Source organism: Perca flavescens, chromosome 7 (assembly GCF_004354835.1).
Source record: "Perca flavescens isolate YP-PL-M2 chromosome 7, PFLA_1.0, whole genome shotgun sequence".
NCBI lineage: Eukaryota > Metazoa > Chordata > Actinopteri > Perciformes > Percidae > Perca > Perca flavescens.
The window spans coordinates 12309482-12324273 of NC_041337.1; the positions used below are offsets into that span (position 1 = coordinate 12309482).

Consider the following 14792-nt stretch of genomic DNA (forward strand, 5'->3'; position numbering starts at 1 on the left):
GACCTGCTTTGCCAGTGTAGTACAATTTTCTCTCTCTCTCTCTCTCTCTCTCTCTCTCTCTCTCTCTCTCTCTCTCTCTCTCTCTCTCCCTCCAACAATGAAGGTGATACCTGCTGATCCCATCTGGTGCCAGGTCTTTGAGAAAGTCTAATTTAAGGGACTACTGACACCTGTCTAAAACTGCCCTGTTGCCCCCTCCACATGACAACCTGTCTTCAGTGGCACAGCTGGCATGTTTCTATGGGGAGGCCCCTCAAACTGGCATCATGCGTGTCCATGTGGGGGCCCCTCTCATGCCAGCTGTCAGCCCTTTGTAGGTTGATCTGTGTGCCTGGAATGACTGCCTCTCGGAGCATGTGGTTCCACAATAGCTGGCATTATCTGCCACACCCATATACGCACAATACGTGAACAGAGCCAAAGAGCTGTATGGTTATACAGGTTTTATTTGCAGTTTGCCAAGAATCACAGGTTTGCATTTCGGTCACATCTTGAGAGATTGAGAGCGGTGATTCTAATGCTGTTTTCCACTCTAATGGCATCTACTACTATACTACTCGATGGTGGTTCTTAATGGGTTTTTCTGCACTGCTGTTCCCTTGTGTCTAGTTACAACCCAGCAGCACAGACCTAATGATGACTGTCCATGTTGTCATTGTGTGTAAACTGTTTGAGAGAGTATTCCCACGCCATAATCTCAGTTCAGCTCCTGAGTTGCAGGGTGTGCCCCCTGCTGGCTGTTCATGATAGAGAGCATCAACTGTGCTGGAGGTCTATTACACATTGATCTTGTTGCTGCATGCAAGTCATTAGATCCAATAAGCACCACTTACTGAGTTTACATTGTAATTACTGCTTTTAATTGCTGTTTGTCTTTTTGACTGTTAGCGTGTTTAAAGATTTTTGAGATGAGATCATTTTTGCTTTTGCACATAATTAATGACCATGATGTCAATTTATTTAAATTAAAGGACACCACTCCATCACTGGTTGTTGATAGGACTTTTATTCTGATCTTTCCAGCGTCCTCTCCTTACTATTTTTCTCTCAATTCCAGTGAGTCAGTGTGTGCCATAATACACACAGTATTGTTGAGTTAACATTACTCTCAGGCAATTACCCAGACCATTTCATGCAGTCCCTCTCTCTCAGCTACCCTAGAAACACAACAGTCACAATCGTATGCATGTGGAAATGCAATCCTCATCTCTTCCCCTTGACTCTTATGTCTAAAACTCCCAGGATTGTTGCCTTTGGTGTGCTCTGATGTGTGGGCAAAAATAATGCCTCATAAATGTGACAGCCCATCCTGCATTAGGGCAGTCCTAATGGGCCAGGTCTCACCACAACTACAACGATACAATGTAGAGCTGCAAAGATGAATCAATTAATTGTCAACTATTAAAGTGCTATCATTATGCTTTTTGGCTTTTCCACTTTCCTTTATTGTTATATATCTTTTTGTGCACGTTATAGGTTTACAAAGGGAAAAAGCCTGAAGTCCACCCCAAAGGGACTTACCATCTCCAACAGAAAACACTGTTCACAAACTGCTCCAAACAGCTCTGTTGTAGTCCAGCCTTTACTTCAGAGACAAACATGCGCCACTTTGTAACACACGTTATAATGCTCGCCTAGCTGCTAGCGTAGCACGCCCTCATACTCTGCTTCTGACTGGCTAGTAGTCCTTACCTAGCTACTGCGCATGTGCGACTCCCAACAAAGATGGAACAGAAGCACGATGCCTCACTCTGTGGCTAAAACAGAGAGCTCAACACACAGGGTGAAAAGAGGAGCTGCAGTAATGTGCAGTACAACAAAAATATGGTGTTTTCTGAAAATTAAACCACATAAACCTATTCTGGTACAACCTCTAAATACAATTATGAACCTGAAAATGAGCATAATATGAGCACTTTAAATTAATCGTCAACTATTTTGATAATCGATTAATTGGTTTGAGTCATTTTTTTTTATGAAATCAATTTTAAATTCTCTGCCTCCAGCTTCTCAAATGTGAATGTTTTCTTCACTCCTCTGCAACAGTAAGCTGAAGATCTTTTGAGTTGTGGACGTAACAAGACATTTGAGGACGTCCTCTTTGGCTTTGGGAAACACTGATCGACACCCATCTGGGTGCCTCTGCCTCCCTCTGCTAGCACCCTGCGTCCCCTGGCACTCGGTGCCATCCCCGACACCTGTCCTCATTAGTCCATGCATGTCTGCCAGTCCTCCTCCCAGACCCGCCCCCCGCCCCCCTCCCCACTCTGCCCCCCGGGCCTCACTATGTGCTTCGTTGTTGTTGGTGCTTTTTAATGTGGCGGGCTCTTCGCACTGATTGGTTTAACCTCACGATGACTCCACTGAGTCACCCGTTCTTCCTCATTAACAAACATGATTCAATGTGCCTTCTCTTCTGATCTCCTTTTTTTTTTTTTTTTACATGTCTTTGTTCACTGTTTGTGTGTGTGTGTGTGTGTGTGTGTGTGTGTGTGTGTGTGTGTGTGTGTGTGTGTGTGTGTCTGTGTCTGTGTCCCGTGCTGCTTCTCACCCACACATCCGCCCCTAACAGAACAATGACAACGAGACGCCGCTGCACTGTGCTGCTCAGTATGGCCACACCCGGGTGGTGCGGCTGCTGCTGGAGGAGCTGACCGACCCCACCATGAGGAACAACAAGTTTGAGACTCCACTGGACCTGGCCGCGCTGTATGGCCGCCTGGAAGTAGTCAAGCTGCTGCTCTGTGCCCACCCCAACCTGCTCAGCTGCAACACCAAGAAACACACGCCGCTGCATCTGGCCTCTCGGAACGGACACCTGTCTGTGGTGGAGGTGCTGCTGGACGCCGGCATGGACATCAACTACGAGGTGGGTTTCTGTCTGTGTGTCTCTGTGTGTCGGAACTTGAGTTTGCAAGTGTGTCTTGATGTGCTGTCATGCTCAAAATCATGTTGGGTAACTTAATCTGTTCTTGCAGCACTTCCTCTCGCTACTTCCTTACTAAAGCTATGAGATTAAATGTAAAACTCTTAAGCTCTCAGTTTGCAAAGGAACTGCTGTGGTATCAAAGCAGAGCTTGCCTTGCTCCCCCTGGTGGGCCCTGTGGCCCTGACTCCGTACCAAACTGTGCCATCCATCTGTCTGAAGACACTTTCCCCTTTACTCTGTCCTCCTTTCCTCTGAATCATGGATGGAGAGTCCTGTCCAGTGTCCTTCAGGCCTTCCATCCTGCAGGTTTCAATTAACACGGCCCTCTGAGCTGGAAAATGATCTGCTTTGATTTCTCAACCACATAATTGTCAGTAGAGGAGTGGACTGGGGGATGGACATAAATCCAGAAGTTGCCATACTAGAGCTGTCACAATTCCAATGTTGCTGTACATTTAATTGTCTCAACAATTGTGACAACAATAACACACACACACATATACACACACACATATATATATATATATATATATATATATATATATATATATATATATATATATATATATATATATATAGAGTCTTTGCTGCTACTTTACTTACAGAATTTTTCTAACTGTTTCCCCCTTTGTCATTTTTGACATAGGGACAAGTGTCAACAACTAACAACAATTTAAATAATTATAAAGATTTACAGTCCTCTGGAAAAAACAATGGTGGGGGTTGGTGATTGTGGGCAAAAAGAGGTTATTTAATCAGCTGAGTTTTTGGGGCCGGGAAACAGCATGATCAGTTTCTCTGGCTTGAGGCAGCCACAACCCAGAATGTGTAGAGTTGCTATGGCAACAAGTGACAGCTTTAGCTCAACAGTCCGACCAATAATCACTTATAGAATTACAGTTTGGCATATCTAAACAAAATCAACAATTGCCATCAACAGTCACACCCCTTAAGACCTTAGCTGATGTTGGCAGTTAATTGCAGTTCTACAAAGAACCGCTTGATTATTTTTTTTTTTTTTAATTAGGCAATTTTGTAATAACTGTTACAGGCCTATGCCATGTTTTTCTTGCTAAAATGTGGGTGCTGGCAATAATGGAAAGAAATAAGCACGAGCTTTTAATTTTCCTGCTAATCCTATTCGTGTCAGACATTGCTGTTTGACGTCTGTCTCGACTCTCTCTGTGCCTCCTGGCTTTTTATCTTTCTGGTTTCTTTTTTCTGCTCAGACGGAGAAAGGCAGTGCTCTCCACGAAGCAGCCTTGTATGGGAAGACGGATGTGGTACAGAGACTTCTCAGTGCAGGTCAGACTTCAGTGCCACGCAAGCAACGTTTGCATCACTTGATGCTCTTAATCAACACCGCTTCCATGAAGTCTCTTTAAATTAGCAAAAACCCACACCTAACGCTCGACCGTTCCATTCATCAGGTATCGATGTGAACATCGTCGACATGAAGGGCAAGACAGCGCAGGACACTGTTAAGGCCATGCCCTCCCAGAAAAGCAGAGAGATAGCTGCTTTGATCCAAGGTGAAGACGCCATTTGAAAACCAAGAACTGTGATGGGAAGTATTCTCTTCATTTATTTTTACATTTATGAAACCTCTCCTTTCTGTCGCAGGTCACATGGCTGGAATAGCCCCTGTCATAGACCTCCCCCCTCCACCAATCCCTCCACCTCAGGAGAGTCCCAGCCCACGTAAAAAGGGTAAAATTATTTAGTTATTAGCATTGATTAAATCAGCAGTTTAAACAGGAAACACAGAGCTTTACACATAGATTTATCTTTTTGAAGGTCTCGTCTCGGAATAGACTGCATTTTTACTCGGTCATCATTTTTTGTGCATGCATTGTTTTGCTCCGGTGCAACACCGGCAGCGCTGCCGCTAGTTAGCTTAGCGTAGTGAATGGAATCCTATGTTGCCGGTTAGCATGTTATGAGTAAAAGTGAGCCAACAAAACAACCTAATTACTTGCACTGAGACAAAAAATGCGTTGGCCCACCTATCTACAGCCAGGGTAGAGCGTGATAAGCACTGTTTCAGCAAACTGTGGCGTATTCCTTTAAGAGGAGTGGAGACCACCACTGCCCTTTTGATTATTTTATCAATGCATTTCTCATAATACACTTATGGAAAAAAGAGGTGAATGAAGAAGAATCTTAATTTGTTTTTTAATGGGAATGTGGATCTTTCAGATTCATTTGAGGAGTGCCTAAGGTTAGCATTTTCCATATTTTATTGCGTCATGCAGTGTGGGATACGCACTAGCCTGGTCTTGGTCTTGACTCGGTCTCGATACACTCTGGTCTTGGTGATGACTTGGTCTCGGTTTAGGTGGTCTCGACTACAACACCGCTGTTCAGCTAAGGACTTTGTTTGTCTTTGGCCTGTGTTATAGGTGACATGGAGAAGGTCAGTGAGCTGATCTCGGGGCTGGCCCCGAGGCCCGAGGAGGAGAGCCCCTACGAGGCTCTGTTTGAAGCCACCTCCTGTCACTCTCTGGACAGCCTCACCAGCGGCAAGTCCTCTGACCGAGACTCTGGACGGCCGGACAGTGAAGCTGGCAAGGTCAGCAACTTAAACTCACCCTCACACTCAAAGATTCACACATGCAGGCAAAATGCTAAGCTTGTCACAGGGTTTTATAGGATGAAATGCAGAACTCCCACTAGAGGGTGATAGTGGTCTTCTATCCACATGACTGGGCCTCAGGCCCCTCCAGCATTACACTTTCCGTGGTACACAGTGGATCTGCAATGCAATTCTTCACTTAGTTCTTGCAATAAACCAACGATAGATTGATTAGCAACAGTATAGTTATTACTTCTTATATTCCTGATCATTTACAGAAAGAACGCCCGGTCCACTCATCGCATCCTGGTCCTGGTCATGAAGAAGAAGTGAGCTCCGAGGTGAGGAGCTAAGATCATACAGCCAGGAGAAGCGTGTTGCCATCTAACACCACAGATTCTCATATGTGCTGTCTTTAGTGCGGTGCATGTGAGAATCCCTTTGAATGTTAGCTCCTCTGAGAGGTTCGACATCAATTATTACAATGTCACAGGGGCTGCTGGAAAATGATTAGAGAAAGCCATTTTTTTTTGCCATAAACCTTTTAATGACTGTTCTCGGCCGCTGCTCAAATCAAATGATGTATTCTTAATAAATATTCATCTGAGTGTGGCGTGAGACTCAGTGAGGCGTAAAAGAGGAGAAGTGAAGTAGAAAAGGAGAGAACTTGTCTGGCCTCAACTGCGGCTGACTACAGTATAGATGACGTTTTATTGAAATAACATTAAGGAATTTTTTCATTCCCAAAATATTTTCCGGCTTTGCGTTTTACTCGCCGAAGGAAATGATTGGATCATAAAATATAACCAGTATTGGTGAACGCTTAATAGCAAGTCATTCGCCTGTGCGTTAACATTTTTCTTTTACCTTTCTTCCTTCTACTCTCTCCTTGCCTCTGCTCCCTTTGTGTCTTTTTTTCTGCAGGCCCTGTATACTAATAGCAGTATTGATGAGAGAGGCGAGCCAGTGGAGGAGGAGGATCACACGTATGAGTTGTTGCTGACTGCACAGACCAAACACCCACCGCCCAGCCAGGAGTCCCAATCCAATAAAGGTAATTGTGTGTTTAAAGTATAATCCAGCAGGAGTTAAAAGTGTGCATTTTCCAGTATGTGCTTCTTTAAATGAGATTCTTATGTTCCTGGGTAAACTACATAGCCTCACTTTACCGCTTTTACATATCAGTGACGCCTCATTCCTGGCAGGCTTACAGCAGAGTTGATGAAGAGCTGGGGCCATTATTCAAAATACTTCTTAAAAACTCCACTGATTCTGTGGCCGGGTTGGCTCAGCGTAGAGCAGGCGCACATGTACTTAGAGGTTTATGCCTCTACGCAGAGGTCCAGGGTTCGAATCTGACCTGTGACAATTTCCTGCATGTCTTTCCCCTCTCTCTCTCCCATTCCTCACCTAGCTGTCCTGTCAAAATAAAGGCGGAAAAAAGACCAAAAAATAATCTTTAAAAGTAAAAACTCCACTGATGCCGTCCAATCACAACAGAACCTGAATGCATTCCTATCCTCATTAGCAAGAGCGCCGACACCCATATGGTTAACCTCTGCTAAGTGTGTGTGTATGTGTGTTGCACATGAGCAGAAATGTCCTTCGTTGTGGCCGATGAATGGCAATGCATGTAATTGGATTAAATGGGATTAAATTAGGAGGTCATTTTGATCCCTGGCTGTTAATGTAGTTGTTTTAAAAACATCCCCTCGGGCCCTGCAGCTTAGTCAGCCTCACTAGCGCCATTGGAAAACGTCACTGAGCTGAAGGGTTGGAGTTTAATCGCTGATGTCATCATGCCTCCCCCAATGTGGATAAATGATGGTGTTGGAGAAAAGGGATCCTCGACTGTTTTGCGTCCTCCACCCTTGAGTTGGACAGAAATGTTAAACGATTAGTTTTCCATCTCTTTTAAAACCGCTTTATCACGTCTGCATAGTAGATTAATCTAAAGTCTGTCGGACTCGTAGCTCAATATGTCGCGATGCATAATACATGATTTTATTATACATCACATTCACTTCCTCGTAGCATAATGTCTGTCCTGACAATCAAAAATGGCAATGCATTATCTGTCTGAAGATATATTGAGTAATTGAACTGTGAATGGGCCAAGATCATCTGTCATCTGCCCAAATGGTCTCCTAACTCTCGTGTTTTCTGTCTCCTTAGATGAGAACACCACTATACAGTCCTCCACCAGTGCCCTACCTCAGGTAACTCTGACATTCTTCTTTTTATCCTTCTCATATGTGTTGCATCTTTACCCCTACATCAAGCAGTAGGTTCAATTTTGGCAATACTTTTGTCTCATTCTTTATTGCCTGCCAGTTGCCAAGTTGTAAAAAAAGCCATATGGATGGAGTTTTGACAGTCGGAGAACACTATCCCAGCTGCAGTTTTCATTTTAGCATATCTGGAGCGTGACCATTTGACCATAGCAGCTTATATGATGAAGATGAAGGCCTCTTCACAGTCCGAGATTGAGTCATATGTCAGCAGAAGGCAGAAGTTGTCTTTAACTGGCCCTCATAACTGGGTGTCTATGCAAACCCGATTGTTCTATTTATTGTCCTGTCCTATCTTGTTTTATTGCCTGTTCAAATGTATCGTCCAGTTAGCAGTTTTAATATTGCTGTCCCACCTGCTGCCCACAATATCCACTCACATGTTTTATTTCCATCTCCGGATCGGATTAGCTGTGCTCCTCAGCTGCCTGACCATAATAAATGAGCAGCATGGTGTCCTCTCTGCTCTAATCTACAGCCTTATGAGCAAAGCTACATTTTGGCTGATGTGGGCGAACCTGCCACAGTACGGCAATGCAGGCATCAAATGGATAGATGGATGGATTTGTTTAATGTTAAGCTAGCTGAATAATTAGCCAGGGCTATTAATTGGGTAACTGCAGATGCTAATATGATTGTGTTTGGGAGGTAAAATTCAATTGGCTGGTGTAAGTAAACTCTTCTTTTTAATTTTATTTTTTTGCCCCACTTTAGCGTAAACCCACTGCCCCAAGCGACCTCAGAGCCCCAAGCAGGACGAAAGACACCCTGCACCCTCCTGGACGGGTGAGCCCACGGGCACCAGGAGGTGAGTTTGACGACTCTCCTCAGATTTTAGTATCCTAATAGGGAACAGCAGCTGCTGGCAATGCTGCGAGGGTAGGCAAAGATGGACAGGACACACCAGACTTGGGAAAACACAAGCCAAGCATGTCAATGAAATGGGAGAAATGCGTTCTGAGTTTGCAGGGGGAGCTGGGCAGGCGTGGATTAGCGCTGCCAGGGAATGCATGATTGGCATTCTGGAGCAGCAGAGAGCGGATTTGACTTGTCGGGAGCAGGCTGATTGACATTCCCTGGCAAGTGGAGAAGACTCATTTCATTGCCAATATGAAACAGAATCCTTGATCAGATTGGGACATTCCTATCTCCGATCCACATCCCGCTTAAATCTGGATATGTCCCTTCATCCAGTCAAGCATGGAGTGGAGGTAAGGCGCATGGGCTGTGGGTTTTTGCTGACACCCAAACAGGATATCTTTATTGGATAATTCTTTTTGTGGCATGCTTGCTAGAGGAACTGTACGAAGAAGCACGGTAGGCAAGCTGATTTGATGGTGCTGTTTACAGGAAGAATCAGACATAGTTTTGTCGGGTTGCTTGTTTAATTCTTTTCCTACTGTGGTTGTGGGAAAGAGTTTGAAGTTATTTTGTTCCAAATTATTTCTAGATGGACTGCAGCAACATTGAAATAACTGATGATGATGATGATTATTGTTAAAGCTTTAGTGCGTAACTTTTTGATATTAACAAACGTCCGTTACATCCAAGCCATTGCCAAATGAGTTGCTACAAAGCTAATTAAGACTATCCGCTCCCCACAACTCTCTCTGTATATCTCTCAGTACGGCTGTGTTCAGAAACGCGCAGAAAATCGAGTGAAGGCAATGACCTCTTCTGAAGAGTCCAGAGTCCATTTTATTTTAATCCTCAGTGTTCTCCTTGGCTACGTGTGTGTGTGTGTGTGTGTGTGTGTGTGTGTGTGTGTGTGTGTGTGTGTGTGTGTGTGTGTGTGTGTGTGTGTGTGTGTGTGTGTGTGTGTGTGTGTGTGTGTGTGTGTGTGTGTGTGTGTGTGTGTGTGTGTGTGTGTGTGTGTGTGTGTGTGTGTGTGTGTGTGTGTGTGTGTGTGTGTGTGTGTGTGTGTGTGTGGTTATACTCTCCTTTCCCTTTTGTTAAAGCCACAAAAACCACAAGATGGTTTATATGCGAATAGTACCTCTTTGTGATTGTGCACGTCAGCAAGTTATAGTTAAATGCACGGTTCCCACTTTGTGTTTTACATAAACCCAGACAGCATGCTGAGCCTAACCGTTTAGTTCTGCTCCCGTGCACGTGGTTCATATTGTGATTGAGGCGATCTGAGGTCTGATGTCCTCCCTCCCGTGTGGCCAGTCAGGGACCAGACATCAGCACTCTGTGGCAGGTGGAGGAGATATGCGCGGTCAGCGATACCACGGTGTTTATCATCCGTCACAAACCCATTGCTGCTCTCAGCAGGAATATTATATATTTCCCAACAGGTTTCACCTCTGTGTTTTGTTTTATAGGGTTCCCAAGGGATGTTTCTCACGAGTGGTAACCTACTAGGATTCTCCACCGTTATAACAAACGTGGAGTTTCCGTACTACACAGTTAGGAAGTGCGATAGGGAAGAATCAAATCTAACCTTATTAAATACTTCCTGCTCATTTAGTTTCACAGTCGTGCATTCTTTTCTTCACACAGGATGTGCAGCTTGTATAGTTTTAGTTCCCTTTCATGCCAAGTAGCACAAAATGGTCCATCCAATGCTTTGAATGGTTGCTTCACAAATGTACAGTTGTTTGAATCTGCAATGCTACAGATGGATGCAGAGAGGCTGGGGATGGAAAAAAATCTCCCACAACCACAACTTCAGATTTAACAAGATGTGTTTAAAGTGCCCATATTATGAAAAAAACACTTTTTCTGGGATTTGGGGTGTTCTTTTGTGTCTCTGGTGCTTCCACACACATACAAACTTTGAAAAAAATCCATCCATGCTGTTTTGAGTGAGATACGGTTTCTGAATGTGTCCTGCCTTCAGTCTCCTAGTGAGCTGTTCAAAATCGGCTCGGACTGTGACGTCACAGTCCGAAATGAGCTGGCTAACCGCAACCGTTAGCTCGTAGTTTTAGCGTTAGCATGCTAATGCTAACGCTAGCATGCTACGTCGTTCTCAATAGCAAAGCACTGCTACAACACACAAGTTCACCATAATCTACAAAAGAACTACTTACATGTGCGCCCTCATTTAGAAGTTTCCCAGCTAATCCTGCCTTGTCACTGACCAAAGTTGGAGAAACAGGCTCTTTTACTGTCTCTAGAGTTAGCTAGCTGACATGTTCTACATCTGAGCTACTGAGCATGTGCGAGTGCAATCAAAGATAGTACAGAAGAAGAAGAAGAAAAGAGCTCTCACTCTGTAGCTAAAACAGAAACCAGGTGAAAAGAGGATCTGCAGCAGTGAGAGATAGCTGTGCAGTACAACAAAAATATGGTGTTTTTTGAAAATTAAACCATGTAAACCTATTCTGGTACAACCTTAAAATACAGTTTTGAACCTGAAAATGAGCATAATATGGGCGCTTTAAGAACCATAGTTGTTAACGTGTTTGGGAGTAGAGCTGCAAAGATTAATCAATTTAGTTGTTTTGATAATCGATTAATCGGTTTGAGTCATTTTTTTATTAAAGAATAATCGTTAGTCGCAGCCCTATTTGCGAGTGGTTGTAATTATGAGTTTACCCATGCAATTGGTGCCTTTTACATTTTACATGATGCTATATCCTATAATGTGTATGTCTATGCTGTTGAATATGATAACGGGGACTATTGTTCTTTATGGACCGGCACTGCAAATAGATGCATTTGTTTACTTGCTTTACTGTAAATGTCCAAATGTCAATATGATGGCCTTTAGTTCCTTATTGACGTTCTGCAGTACATAAAATCTCTTCGATTCACACATACAACAAAAAACAAAGAGTTTTTACAGGCAGAGCACGCATTGACTTTGGGCTACGTGGATGGAAGATTGACTGCCAGCACCAACACTGCAGTGTCCGCAAAACAAACTTGACATCATTAGTAAGACATGGAGCCTTCGTTGCAAAACGAAATACAACACATCCCACCTCCGTGGTGACCTCACCAATCTATAAGATCTAATAACATCACAATGTGATTTCGAACTGTCTGAGCAGGGGGTGCAGTGGTCTCTGCAACGGTTAACACCATGTGAGATTGTTGGAACCACATTGATGTGCTCATAGGGCGTTCACACTCCCTAGCTGCCAAGGAGAGGGTGGGTGTCTGGCTGTGGTGTTGACATATGCACGCATAGTACACTCACTCACCCCGTAGAACACACACAAACACCGACGCACACACTTTTCCAAGATGTGCAAGTGTTTAGAAACTTGTGAAATGGGAGTTCAGAGCGTTGTTTGGCACATTTCCTTGCGCTGCAAATGGTCCCTGAAACGGTAATGGGGCAATTTGGTGAAGTCCGAGTGAGTTTGCGTGTTAAAACAGTTGAGTGGGTGCGCTCGCTCCCCTCGTGTACTGCAGATATGACTCCTTCGCAGCCAGCTCTTTTGATGTTTTCAGTCTGTGAACAGCAGGTTGGTGAGATAGCAGAGACGAGCCGCAAATGGTTAGCAGAACGTTTGCTGAAACTCTTCTGCGAAGGACAACCAAGTGTTGCAACATGTCCCTACTTTTCCTGTGGTGTCACTGCCCCAGATTCGCTGTCACCAAATACCCTGACCCTGTCACCCTGGCAGAGATGGTCCACCCACACACACACACACACACACACACACACACACACACACACACACACACACCAAACACACACACACACCCCTTTACCATGTGTCACAGGGCTAATTATCAGGAGTCTGGCTGCAGGAGGATACAGCGATTCAAATTTCCATTCCTGAGCCACCATTGGGGGCTAGAATTAGAAGCCAGAAAACACAGAGGGCTGCTGGTCACACAGCAGACAACAACCCGCATCACTACAGTGCAAAAGGAAGATGACTACAGAACCACACGGACTAGTTAATTTCTAAAGCCACCGTAGATGAAAACAGCCACTGTCATCCCATGGCTGACTTGATTGTGGAAAAGAGGCTTAGGTGGCAGTAATTCCTCAGAGAGAGGGAGGCGGACAACCTAATTGTTTTTAATTGCTCTTGCCATTCAGTCTCACTTAAGGAGTTGTTTTCGTTGGAGAAGGCAGCCGACGTAAGTTTCACTCCTCTCTGTATTATTTCTATAGTCTTCTTGTTCATTTTCTGTTTGCATAGTCTAGTAAGTTTGTTGTGTCCTGCTATTTGTGGTGTAGTTATGTGAGTGTTTGCAAGCAAGTTTAGTCAGTAGCTTGGGGGAGTTCTTAGTGTTGTGTCATTTTGGGGAAAATTGACCTAACAGACAAGAGGGCCTGTGAGGTGAGGCCAGTCACAGAGATGACTAGCTTCAATTCCCTGTGACATAATACAGGCAGTCAGGCACCAGCAGATCGTCGTCAGACGACTGCAAGCTGGGTTTGGAATTTTGTTATTTCTCCAGCCAACATACGCCTTCTCCTTACTCCATCTCTCCTCTCTCGCTCTTTTCTCTCTCCGTCACTCCTGGTAGGAAACAATTACAGATCTGTTTCTGGGCTCGTGTGGGTGGTTTCTTATTAGCTCGAAGGATCTGCCCCTCAGTTAGAAGCCCTCTTTCCAGCCCTCACAAACTGCTCTCTTTCTTCACTGACTCTGTACATTCCTTTTCTCTTTCTCTAGATAACTCGCAGCTCAGCCAGGATCAGGGAGCAGGTGTCCCGGAGGTGTTCACTGGCCTGCTGCACGGATCCTCCCCCGTCTTCGACAGCCGCGAGGAACCCTTCAGGCTTCCAGGTGTTGCGCCATCCAGCCAGGTCCAGTCGGAATCAAGAAAAACTGCCAAAGTAAAAGAGGAAGTAGCAGCAGCGGCACCGCCACCTAGCCGCCCCAGTATGGCCGCCATCCTGACAGACTGTGATCCAAAAGCAATTTATGCAACTGTGAACAAGGAGCCCAGGGACTTGGGGACTGGGGCAGTGTGTGCCGTTCGGATGCGCCCTCCTGGGGACCTGAAACTGGCACGCAGCCTCTCCAAGTCTGACTCCGACTTGCTGGTGTCGCCCCCTAGTGAGGAGGACGGGGGGTTGGGAAACCGAAGCGAGTCTGTTTCTAACTGTAGCACTGGCAAGAAGAGGCTTGAGAAATCGCCCTCTTTCACCTCAGAATGGGACGAGGTAAGGGTTCTTTCTCTATCTGGGACATTTTTTTATTGTGTGTACCTTTTGATGCTGTAGGCTTTGCTTATACTGCACAAAGCAATAATGTAGACTACAGGTCAATATTAACTAATGGAAACGGTTTTTGAAGGTGTTTTTAACGTGTTCAAATGCAACAGTTTCTTCAATAATTTAATTACAAGATGTTTTATCAGCATATAGAAAAACTGTTGGATAAAATCTTTTCTGAAAAACTAAAAAACTTGACACCAGGAACCTAATATACAAAACATATATATATATATATATATATATATATATATATATATATATATATATATATATATATATATATATATATATATATATATTCTATATGTATATATTCTATATGTAGAAAAAATATATTGAAACTGAGTTAAGTGAGTGTTGTTTCTAAAAACTTCATGAGAAGCCATAGGAAGCAAACCATTAATATTGTGTGGAGTGCATGCATTATGATGGCCTGGTACAATAATACACCAATTCATTGACACAGATTATACCCAAGTACAAATGTGAAGTCTTTTATTTCAACAGTAGATTCAAAGCATGGCTCCACATACAGTACAGGCCACAAGTTTGGACACACCTTCTCATTCAATGCGTTTCCTTTTATTTTCATGACTATTTACATTGTAGATTTTCACTGAAGGCATCAAAACTATGAATGAACACATCTGGAATTATGTACTTAACAAAAAAGTGTGAAATAACTGAAAACATGTCTTATATTTTAGATTCTTCAAAGTAGCCACCCTTTGCTTTTTTATTAATAAGGGAACAAATTCCACTAATTAACCCTGACAAGGCACACCTGTGAAGTGAAAACCATTTCCATGACTCTGACTGATGGGGGGAAGTGTCCCTACATGCAAATAGTGAAGG

General features: G+C 43.9%; 1 protein-coding gene across 14 annotated transcripts in view; it reads left to right on the forward strand.

Moving 5' to 3' along the window:
* Window positions 1-14792, forward strand: part of anks1aa (ankyrin repeat and sterile alpha motif domain containing 1Aa) — a 79237-nt gene that overhangs the window by 28118 nt on the left and 36327 nt on the right. For all 14 annotated transcript variants that reach the window (XM_028582222.1, XM_028582218.1, XM_028582226.1 and 11 more), the window contains 10 exons: window positions 2573-2869; window positions 4159-4234; window positions 4360-4461; window positions 4553-4639; window positions 5332-5501; window positions 5783-5845; window positions 6429-6558; window positions 7680-7723; window positions 8510-8603; window positions 13390-13883. In XM_028582222.1, the coding sequence (XP_028438023.1) occupies window positions 2573-2869; window positions 4159-4234; window positions 4360-4461; window positions 4553-4639; window positions 5332-5501; window positions 5783-5845; window positions 6429-6558; window positions 7680-7723; window positions 8510-8603; window positions 13390-13883 (1557 nt within the window). The remainder of the gene's footprint in view (window positions 1-2572; window positions 2870-4158; window positions 4235-4359; window positions 4462-4552; window positions 4640-5331; window positions 5502-5782; window positions 5846-6428; window positions 6559-7679; window positions 7724-8509; window positions 8604-13389; window positions 13884-14792) is intronic.